The sequence below is a fragment of the Cajanus cajan genome, chromosome 9, assembly GCF_000230855.2.
Source record: "Cajanus cajan strain Asha chromosome 9, NIPB_CcT2T_4, whole genome shotgun sequence".
Lineage (NCBI taxonomy): Eukaryota > Viridiplantae > Streptophyta > Magnoliopsida > Fabales > Fabaceae > Cajanus > Cajanus cajan.
Window position 1 is genome coordinate 857,385 of NC_138525.1, and position 12,061 is coordinate 869,445.

Genomic DNA, 12,061 nt, shown 5'->3' on the forward strand with positions numbered 1-12,061 from the left:
AAATTGCGTAATGACTCTGAAATAAATCTAAACATCAAAAACTTGCTTTAAAACATGACAATCTTACAAGTGTAGTATTTAATTATATGAATTAAAGTTCTTTACTTTTTTTTTTCAAAATCAAGAAGCCTTGAAAGTACAATACCGATAGCATCACATCACATCAACACTCATCAATCTCCTTTTCACCATTAATAAATCTATTTAACTAATAAATCTATTAGTATATAAATAACTTAGTTTGGACCAAATTTAAATCATAACTTTTTTTCTTTAGTGTTAAAGTTGTTATGCACTAGAAAACATCAAGTAAATTATTTGGTTAAATTATTAGCTGAAGTAAGAAATATAATATCCCCTAAAAAAAAGAGTAAGAAATATAATATATTTAATATAAAGATTTTTCTTACCTTTTGTTTTCTAATCGAATACATTACCATTTTCTTCTACTTTCATCTTGTTTCAACATGAAAAATTAGTTTTTCTTATACTTTCATCACACATTAGACATTTCCCCCCTTTTTTTTACGTTGACCATTAATAAAAAATAGATAATCTTTTGATATTGAGCAATAGCAAAATGTATTAAATTTGGTAAATTAATTTCACTAAGTCAAAATATTAAACTAACGAGTGTCTGGTCCATTTGTATAATAAAATAGTATAATAGTTTATAATTAAAATTTTGTCTATTAACATACAAATATTTTAATTTAGACCAAATTTAAATCATATTTTTTAATGGTTTAAATTTATTATTCACTCAAATTGATAAGGTAATTTATTAGATCAAAGACGGTTTATTAGTTTAAAGAATAACCCTAATATCCTAAATTCTTAAAATAAAAAAAAAAAAGGCTAAATACCTGGTCCCTTATAATCCTTTTTTGTTTCAATGTAGTCCCGCTTTTATTTTTTGTCTCAATTTGGTCCCAAACTAATTAACTGGTTTCAATTTGGTCCATAATAAATTAATTGGTTTCAATGTGGGACTTCCGTCCAAATTTCTTTAACGGAGTTAACTATTGGCCTCGTGGATGCCACCTAGATGCATAGGTGGATGCCACGTGGATGAATTTTTTTTTGAAAACACCTTGAACCAGAATGGCCCGTTCTGAAACCAGAATGGCCCGTTCTGAAACCAGAACGGGCCGTTCTGGATGCGCTTTTAGTGTGTTAATTTTGTATCAGAAACGAGCCGTTTCAAATGTAAAATTTACATACCAAGAGTACACCAGAATGGTCCGTTCTGAAATCAGAATGGTCCGTTCCAAAACTGAGAATAGAATATTATTTATTAATTTTATTAAAAAATGTAATAATTTTGAAAAATATTTTTTTATGGTAAAAATTTTAAAATTACTTATTTTTATAAAATACAATTGTCTTATAAATAGAGTAATAATTTTTTCTTTTTTTCTTTCTATCTGAAGAAATATTTAAATGTCATTTTATAATTTTTTGTAACTTACTTAAAATTAGAGGAATAAAATGATAAAAATTAATAGGATAAACATAATAAAATTATTAATTTATTTTCTTTTAGTGTCCTCTAAATTTTTACATTCATTTAAAATAAAAATATTTTATATGTTAATTTGAATTAATTTAACGAAGTATTATATGATTTTTAATTTTTTAAATTTTTTTATAAATTTGATCTATACATGAAAAACTTTTTAATTTAACAATTAAATTCTTAAAAATTTGATATAGAACATTAATTATTAAATAGAATAAATCTATCAAGACTTACTATTGAAGTAAGTAAATTTTTTCTTCATTAAAAATGAAAATAATTTTACCACAAAATAAAAAACAATTAAACAATAAAATAAAATATAAAAAAAATATTAATATATTTATTATATTAGATATAACAGCATAATTAAAATATAATTAATAATGTCATTTCATCATTTACTGTATAGTGTCATTTCATTGACAATATAGTGTCATTTCATCCTTTACTATATAGTGTCAATTTGGTAGTAAGTGGTTCATTCGTTAGTGATACATTGCATTATCCTTAATAATACATTGTATAGCCTAACTGTTTAGCAATTGAAGTTATCAATTTTCATTGACAATATTACCAAATTCAGTGTTTGAAATGCTTTGTACCTTGGGTCTTTTTCCTTCCATGATTCACAACCATGAACTATAATCATTGATCGTTTATGTTTAGCAGAGTCTGGAACCAGAATGGCCCGTTCTGAAACCAGAACGGGCCGTTCTGGTTGCACTTTTAGTGTGTTAATTTTACACCTGGAACGGGCCGTTTCGGATGCAAAATTAACATACCAAAAGTGCAACCAGAAGGGTCCGTTCTGGTTCTAGGTGTTTTCAAAAAATTGGCATCCACGTGGCATCTACGTGGCATCCACCCATGCACCAGTTAACTCCGTTAAAGAAATTTGGACGGAAGTCCCACATTGAAACCAATTAATTTATTAGGGACTAAATTGAAACCAATTAATTAGTTTGGGACCAAATTGAGACAAAAAATAAAAGTGGGACTACATTGAAACAAAAAAAGATTATAAGGGACCAAAATAGGTATTTAGCCAAAAAAAAATTGGTAACCTTTTTTTTCTTTTTCATTTTTTTGTTAACTTTAATTTCCCTAAAAATTTTGAAATTCAATTTTAGTCTCTCTCATATATATATATATATATATATATATATATATATATTGTATTATGTTGGTCCTTTAATTTGAAAAGTATAATAATAATAATAATAATAATAATATTAATAATAATAATAATAATAATAATAATAATAATAATAATAATCATAATAAACCCAACACATCCCATGATTGTTTCTAAAATAAATATGAAATAAGTATTTTTCTGTTGTCCAATCCTTTATTCTTTTTAACAAATCAAATGCACAAACGTGTATATGCATCAATCATGTGAAAAGACTTCTTTAAAGTGAATAATTGAATATGTATTCATTAAATTCAAATTTAATAAGTTAAGACCAATACATTGAGCATAAATTAGAATAAACTAAATTACATTAAATCTAAATTACCCTTACTCATTTTGCAAATGTTAAAATGAGAAGACCTGTCCAAAATAAATAATTTCATGCATATACATCAAGCTCAACATGCATGTGGGAAAGGACTAAGACAATGGGGTGAAGGATCATAGGAATAACAGTGGAGTTTGATAATTTGATTATATATAGTGTGAAAAGATTCTATATATAGTGAAATGTTGGTGGTGTCCTTAAACTCAATGGAAGTAGATGGGGTGGACATATGACAGAAAGTATATATAAATTATAAAGATGCAACAGAAATGGTAGATATTGATTTGGCGGTGGTAAATTTATTTAGAGTTGGCCAGTTGGATTGGAACATGATCCTGTGTCACATGCAGGATCAGGGAAAATGTACAGTGTTTTTAATATCATATTTTAATTAAAATTACAAATTCATTTATATACTTGTATTCACTTTTAATATTAACTTTGTAGATACAGGTGCACTTTTATCAAGAGTTTATTTATTTATTTTACTGTAAAGATTTTTTTCTTGATGTTTTACCAAAATAATAACATTGTTATTATAAAAAAGGATATTGTCAATCAATTAAAATTAATTTAAATATATATTTTTAAATAATTATTACAAAAGTCAACAAAATACTTTATAATTGATTAATAATATATATTTTTTACAATCTTAATGCATTTTAACTATTACATGAATTATCAAAATAAAATTCTAATTTTAATTAAAAGATAACATTAAAAACACCTTGTGAAAATTTGCAGCTAGAATTTTTCTTACCCTAAATAAAACCTGTGTGTTTCTGTTAGTGTCATAACAATTTTCATTGCACTCTTAGTACAACTTCCCTTAGGATAATATTATTCATACAATAAAATTTTTAAAATATACTTCTAAATTATAAATCTAAATTCTCATTACTGAGCGAGAGTTTTTTTTTTTTGTTTTTTTTTATGAATTATCATCTCATTAAGTGATATGACTTGCCTTATCATATATATATATATATATATATTATTCCTTTCAAATATATTTCTTAATTTTTCTTTCAAATTTAATTTTATTTAAAATTTTAATTAATCTTAACAAATTTTATAAAATTGAAGATATTTTTCATATAATAAAAATTACAATATAATAAAATATTATTCAAACAATAACATTTCCTTGTATTTATCTTTTAATCTTTAACTATTTGAGTGACTCTCATTTTTCGGTTAATTATCTTGTGAAGAAATATAGCAAGGATACAAGATATGCATAAATTTCCTTGCTTTGCATTGCCAAATCTATTGTCATCGAGAAAAATGTGACAATATATATAATACTTATATATATATATATATATATATATATATATATATATATATATATATATATATATATATATATATATATATAAATCATACAAACGTTCCCTTGTAATTGTCTTGTTGACTTTCTTTCTCTTGTAATATTATTTTTTGTAGAGTGGAAAGATCATGTCACAAGGAATTTTTGTTTCGTCTATCCATCAATTTAGATTATATTATCATATTTGTGAGGAGGACCAAAACCTGTAAATCATAAGGAATCTGTCTCGTACACAAAGAATATAAGAATATCTTAGAAGCAAAAGAAATTGAGCTACATTACTTTAAAACGAGAAAATTCATAAAAGTATTCAGCATTAAATAAACGCGCAGAATGTTTGATGCCTGCGGATTTCGATTCAATCATGAAGCTTGCAATGTGGAACAGTAGAAAGGAATAATTCTTTCAACAGTCACGAGTCCATCCCATGGTTACCCTTTACATGTTAGTACATAACATTCACTACAAATAAGTAAAGCAAAACTTACATATAATACCATAAATATTATTCGAGTTTCTTTCATTAAAATTGAAATTTTATCTTAATAATATACATTTTTATTTATTAAAATATTTTATTACACATATAATCTGAAGAAATTTTAATTATAATTAAAGAACCGTAGTGCCAACAACACTTATGGTGGGTAAGGAGGTGCCACTAAAGGGCAATAATTATAATTTATTTTTCCCAAAAGGGGATTAATAACATGGTTGGTTGGGCCAAGTATGCACGTAGTGATAGTACACTAAGAATCAAGTTGGGAGTTTTGAACATTTTGGTTATGATGCAGTAATGCACCGTTTCATATTGAAGTTATATTTATGGTTCTATAATGTTTTCCCATTCTACTCTAACTACTAGTGTTTTCATGTGATTGATACCACGTTAAAAAATAGTGAGTCATGCAGGCAGTTAATTGGACGATTCAGTCTGAGTACCGAGTAAATTCCATGAGTCAGAATCAAACTAGAAATTTTCTATTTATTTCGTGCAACATCAATCGCCATGTCATAACTAAATGTTAGTTTTTACATGTGTGTGCATGTGTATATAAGATAGCTCAATTTGTGTACTATTTTTTTCTGAATGATGGAAAAATAGAATCATTTGAGGCGCTATTTGAGGAAGTATTCGGCTATACCAGTTTAACTTTGTTTATGAACTATGCTGATAAGTCACTGTACTTTCAGTAATTTGCTTCTTTCAAATGCTCATCTTACTGGTGGGTGATTGAACCATTCAGGTGAAACCCTGGCTCAGGGCTTCACATCACACCACTTGTTGATACTGTAACTAAGTCGAAAGCCAGTTGTGAATCATGTTGCAAACGTGCTTTCTTTATTTTGAGGAAGACAAAAAGACAGACAACTGATTAGTGGGTTGATGTCTACATGTCTGTCAGTGTCAGCCACCATCACTATGTCATTGTCCAAGATGCAAATCATGCAATGGAGCTGCAGGTGTTGTGGAATCTCACATGGCCTAGTTATGTCAATCTTCTTGTTTATTTATTTACTTGTTTATATAATAACAGAGTTTCTTCATGATCCTATCATGTCAAATTAAACCAAGATCGAGTGTCCTTTACACAAATATGACAAGTTGAGGTCTCTTAAATGCGTGTCATATAAAGGTCGGCTAAAAGCATAAATAGTTAGTGATCTTGAATTACCTAATATTTTCTCTCTCTTAACTCAAATCTTTTTGTCAGCTCTTCAATATCATCATTTATATAATTTTGATGGACATATATATGATAAGAATGTTAAAGAAGTTAGTCTATCAAATGCTCAGTAGCCTTTTCTTTGTTTAGTTCCTTTTCTCTCTCTCTCTCTCTCCTTCTTTTTACTTATTATTTTCAATGAAATGTGATAAAAGGAAAAGAGAGTCGAGTCTCCAACTCTTCATTCTTTTTCTATCCATATTCATACACATTAACAGTAAAGTTCTAATGCTACATTTACTTGGACAATTGACTAGGAGTTCCCGGTTTTCTCTTCAGTTTCCTACTTCCAAACAAAGTTATGCGGCGAAAGACCTTGAGTAGCCTGCTGGCATACCTTCTTTGTGAAGCAAAATTTACAGAACTGATGCAACTAGTTGCCTGTCCAATAGGGTTCCTCCTCTTGCTCAGGGATCGAGTTTCTAGGCCACACGGCTTCGTCTTCAGGCTTTTGATCAAATTTGGTTCTGCTTTTGTCACAATGTCGTGCAATTGAAGGCTTCTTTTCAAGGACATGAGTTCTTGTTCAAGATTTTGAATTCTGAAGCTTGTGGACTCATATTCTGTAGTTGAGAACTTGAAATTCTGCATCACTTTGTCTTTCTGCAGCAACAAGCTCAGGGGCCTGCTACTAAGCTCAGGTCCATCAGTGTAAGGGCTCTCTCCTAGGTTCTGACTTGCAGTATATGGACACCTAGAGCTTGATAGGCTTCCTGACATGTCTCCACAATGTGCATATCTAAATGAATTTGAGCATTCCTTGAAGGCTTTGTGTGTATTGAGTTGTTGGACAAAAAGTGCTTGGACAATTAGACGTAGAGGCATCAATTCATTTTGAACAGCTTCAATGCACGCCTCTTGTGATAGCCTTTGACAGTCCAAATACTTGCACACTGCTCCCTTATCATCTTGGGATATTCCCGGATGTGTCTACAGTAAGAAACCAAAATATGTCAAAGGCTGAAATTGTATTATTCTTTGTTAATGATTTCATTCGGTTATTGTAAGATCAAGCTTGCCAAGCATGCAACTAGTATTTACTCATTATTTCTCTATTTTAAGGATCATGATCATTGTATCATTCTAGTTAATCATTCAGTTACACCACTTGGTAGAGTTCTGAACATTCATTATAATGTTCTTCCTGAGTAAACAGATACTATTATTGGCATGAGAGCATGTGTAATGAACTAAGTAACGTAGGTTAACTCATTAGTCCTACTTTTGAGGAATGCTGAATGATTGCTTACCTTGAGGAAGTTGTTGATTGTTTTGTAAAGGGGGTAATGATTCTGTCTATAAGATGAGGGTACCCTTTCAATAAGTTCCATGAATCTCTTTGGCCCCATATCTGGATCTGCTGCTACATTGAATAGATACGAATCCCACAATTCCGCAACCCTGCAATGGCTAGCTTCTGGGGTATGGTTTACATGTGAGTTCGATGCCACATATGCTGAAATTATGCTTTCCATGGTCACCAACTCCATGCAAGAGGTCATTGACTCTGCTCCACTTTCTGGAAGAAGAAAATCCTCCACTTGGGAAAAGTGCAAAAGTGATGTAATCTGGTCTTGCAACTTTGCCTTACTTTCAGTCCTCAACCCCAACTCAAGAGATCTAGAAAGCAACGCAAAGTAAAATCCTACAGGAATTACTTTCCTAGCCTTATCACCCACTGGAAGAAGATCAACAACACCTTGTAGAATCACTGAAGCTTTGCTATCCATGCCACCTTCCCCAATCTTGTCACAAGAACTCTCCCAAAATTGGCGTGTCTTCTTAGAGAGCACCCACTTATTTGCATAGAAAACAATGATTGGACTAACATACTTTTCCTTCATTCCTTGTTTCCTCAAAGACCCTATAACCCTTTTGAATAGGTCAAAGGGTAGAGCAATTAGATCCTTCATCCACAAGTCTTGGCTCACAACATCCTTCATTATTTCACAGCTCCAAGCTTGGGAAGCCAACTCTTCCACTGTCACAGCTGGTGTGTCTCTCCTTCTTTCTGGATCAAGCAACTCCATGCATGCCATGAAGGCAAGAGATTCAATGCAGCGACTCACTATTAACAGATCTTCAGACCAAGGAAGCAGCATCTGGCACCTTTGAAGTGCAATAAGGGTGTCATCCCAACTTTGCAACACAACTTGATTCAGATAAAGATCAAACCGTTCACAAAGATTGCCTGAACAGTGATCTTCAGTCATTTCAAGAAACTCTGCTGCACACCTTAGGGCCACAACATTAAAAGGGTCAATCAGTGTGGAGGATCCATAAATGAACGAGGCAATCATCTCAAAGGTTTCTGGTCCTCCAGGGAAAGTTTCTGGAAGCTCAACCTCAGATGTATCGTTTAACCTCTTCTTGAAGTATCCACTCTTTGAAGCCAAAGGAAACTGCGATTAATCAACACAACATGTAAATTAATAATTAAGGTAGCTAGCAACGCGAAACACTGTTGGATTCCAATTTTGTTTAACTTACTTTATGCAGGTTGAACATCTTGTCTTTAACTCGAACACGGACAGAAACAGGTAAACCAGTCTGTTGGCTCCTGTGACAAAAATTTGAAATGCATGAGACAAATTGTTAACATAAAGAAGAAAATAAGGGAAAAAATGGAATAAATTTCTTTTAGCGTCAAAAAGTTAGTGCTCAAGTTAAAATTAACCTTTTTATATAGAAAATTTAACATAAGAGAACTTTTGTCATTAATTTTAACTTACAGAATAATTTCTCTCATTTTTTATTATTTTTTTATTCTCATAAGTACTCACCAATAAGTTTATCTAAACAGAACCTAATAGCACCTGAAAATGGTATGAACCATGATATAGATATCTTACCATGTGATGACCTTGATCTTGAGCAAGGCTCCAATGTTAGGTGAAGAGAAAGGACTCGAGGCAACAGAATTATCTTTTGGACTCACAGCCTCCATGTTAGTGCTACTTCTGACAATGGCTGCTACTGCTTGCTTGTTCTAGCTGTGACAAAATGAATGAATCTGAGACCTTATCAGGTAGGGAACTAGAGCAGGCAGCAGGGTTCTGAATCTTCTGATGTTAAGGAATGGTGATGAAGTGAGATTTGAGGAGTTTGTCCCCCAACACATTCTTGCAGGCTTGTACTATTAGTAGTAATATTCAACTTGGTGTAGTCAAAGTCAACATGCACACGAGTGAAACTCGAACTCCAAATTTTAAGGCTTCAAAAACGTTCTCGAATGTTGGGAACTTGAACCCTTGGGCTACAACTTGGCGGCCTCGGCCAATAGAATCAGGTGCCTTTTCATGCATCCTAACATCTCAACCTTGCACTTTAAGTTTCTGTATGTACAACCCATACAATCCTACTCCCAAAATTCATATTCATGTACACTAAAGACTAATTAGAAATTGTTATTAGTATTATCATTAAGATACGTATCGTAAGAATTATCAAAAACTAGTTTATATATGTATGTGTTGATGCATAAACTATTTTCTCATATTCATAAGTATTATGTTAACTATTTACATTAGTTAAAACTACTACTCTATTAAAAAAATTTAAGTATTTAAAAATTGTATTTCTATATAATTAATATTTGTTTTTTTAAAAATAATTTTAACTACTACAGCTAAAAATAGTGTATTTATTACAAAATGGGTTATTTTAATAAAATTAGACAATACATTTTTTAACATGTGTGTATACACCTTAAAATACTGTAAATGTGGGATTGAGGAAGTATAATTTATGGCTAATAATTTGAGTCTTTAAGTCTAAGCAACTTATCGAAGGGCTGAAATTTTGAAGCTGGATTGTGTTTGTCAACGTTGAGGCCTTAATTGATGGATGGTGAGACATTTGGGGAAATGATGGGATCAAACGTTACGTTGGATTTGGTTTAGGTTTTGACAAAGAACAGTTGGGTGTATTGGGAAAAAGAAATGAAAGGGTGTGAAATAAATATGGAAGGAAATGATGGGATTAAAATATTTGAAATGAAAGAAGAAGATGAAGTGCATGTGAAGTTTTGTGGTTCCTTTATGCTAATGCCCAAGACGGCACGGCTACTCAAAATTAGGGTGCTTTGGTTATTGGGTTTTGCTTGCTTTCAATTAGGGCACCAACCCTCCATCCCAATACTTACTTTTCCCAACTCTTTCAAAACTACTTGATGCGTTGCTCAATTCCATACTTTTTCTTTATTTAGTTATAATATAATTTTTCTGTGTTTTGCTAATTAAATTTTAATAAATTCAACATCTTATTAATATAAATCTCTAAGTTCACTAAGAGAATCAAGCAAACATTATTCTTAATAAAATTCAAAGAATTATAGGCTAAACTAAGAGATCAAATAAATAATAACATGAAAGGATTTTACGCAACCTACAGAGGTTGGCACCGCTGAAACTACGGTGTTATAACACCGTTTCTTGCACACGTGTGCCTTTTATTGTCAGATTGGTGAAGCGTGTTTTTTTATTATTATTATTATTATTATTTTCGGTGAATTACTTGATTTGATGGTTCTTTAATTCTAATATTTGTAAGTCTATTGTGGCTTTTCTTAATGATGGCTACTGAATATTCATTGCGTATTTTTAATGATTGAACATATGATATATATGAATTCTACTCGTTTTCTGATTCGGAGGCATTATCATTTTTCCAAAGGAATACGAATATGATGCTACTGCCAAATCTTTAATTTGTAGCCAACTGTGCTTCTTAATGTCAAAAATGTTGAATTCTGTTCAATATATAATTATTTTTATGGAGGGATCCTTAAATTTGGAAGAAAAAAAAAATAACTGCCTTGAATATCTTTAAATTTCGGGGGCAATCGTTTATTTTTAATTGAATATCTCTCTCTTACTTTCTCATTACTTTTATCACTCAAATAGTCAAATTTATCCTAAAATGGACTACACGTTTATATTATTCCAAAAATATGTATCATTCTTTTCCTTAAACGAAACGTGCTATAAAAATATATCATATGCAACTTGAATTAGTCCCTCGCATTTTAAAAAAATAAATAATTGTTATGTATATATACAGTATACTTCAGTTCTTAACATTTTAAAAAATATAAGATAATTTATTTGTTAATTTTTCTATTAAAAAATAATTAAATTGATCATGTAACTTGCTCCCAACTCATTTATTTTAAACTACCCATATCATTCACACACTTCTACCTACGTGTCCCTCACTCACCCCCTTTTCCATTTACTTTTTCACGATAAATTTTTAATCCTTAATTATCTTCTTGTAACCTATCAGGTATTAATACTCGTATCCTTACACTCAATACTAATACAGACAAAATTGAGAAGGGACAGAGTAAACATGGGTGTTAAGTGGAGTCGGCACCCCCCAAAATAAAATATTTTTTTTAAAGATATATACATATAAAATTATATAAAAATATATAATCTTATAATATATATAATATTTATGTGTACTATTTTTCACAAGAAAATATTTTTTTTAGAGTCATGCATCCCTCTTTTCTTTTTGATTTTGGTGAAAAATATTGAAGAAGATGGTGAAAATGAAATGCAATGGAACTATACCGTATGGTGGCTGACTAGGCTGAATACCCGAGTTCGTGGCCGACTAGGCCGAATACCCGAGTTCGTGGACGACCAGGTCGAATACCCGAGCCCACCGACCACTCACAATCTGAACGGAACGTGTCGGTGTGCTCGGCCAAGTCACGGATTTACGCCAGGATAATTATGGAGAGGTTAATTTATGTAATGCACCGGATTAGCCCCCTAATTTCCCGGGGCCCAGTCCTTAATCGCGGCCCAATAAGAATCACTATAAATAGGACCTTAGCGAGGTACGTAACTAACTTTCAACTACCACATTTATTACGCCGAGCACTTACTTGAGCGTTGGAGTGTCTTTGCAGGCACACCCCCCCTCACATCGGACTACC

General features: G+C 31.1%; 1 protein-coding gene across 1 annotated transcript; it reads right to left on the minus strand.

Annotated features, from left to right (window-relative positions):
- Positions 1 to 6,260: 6,260 nt before the first annotated feature.
- LOC109814367 (Phototropic-responsive NPH3 family protein) lies at positions 6,261 to 9,681 on the minus strand. The gene is made up of 4 exons (XM_020378777.3): positions 8,964 to 9,681; positions 8,602 to 8,671; positions 7,362 to 8,513; positions 6,261 to 7,041 (listed from the first exon to the last, which is right to left on the minus strand). The coding sequence occupies exons 1-4, from the start codon at positions 9,056 to 9,058 to the stop codon at positions 6,349 to 6,351; spliced, it is 2,010 nt and encodes a 669-aa protein (XP_020234366.2). The 5' UTR covers positions 9,059 to 9,681; the 3' UTR covers positions 6,261 to 6,348.
- Between the last annotated feature and the right edge of the window lie 2,380 nt (positions 9,682 to 12,061).

Coding starts and splice junctions, on each gene's coding strand:
- LOC109814367 (XM_020378777.3), bottom strand. CDS start 9,058: ATGGAGGCTGTGAGTCCAAAAGATAATTCTGTTGCCTCGAGTCCTTTC. Junction 8,672..8,963: donor AAGATCAAGGTCATCACATG/GTAAGATATCTA, acceptor TTTTTGTCACAG/GAGCCAACAGACTGGTTTAC. Junction 7,042..7,361: donor CAATCAACAACTTCCTCAAG/GTAAGCAATCAT, acceptor TTCTTACTGTAG/ACACATCCGGGAATATCCCA.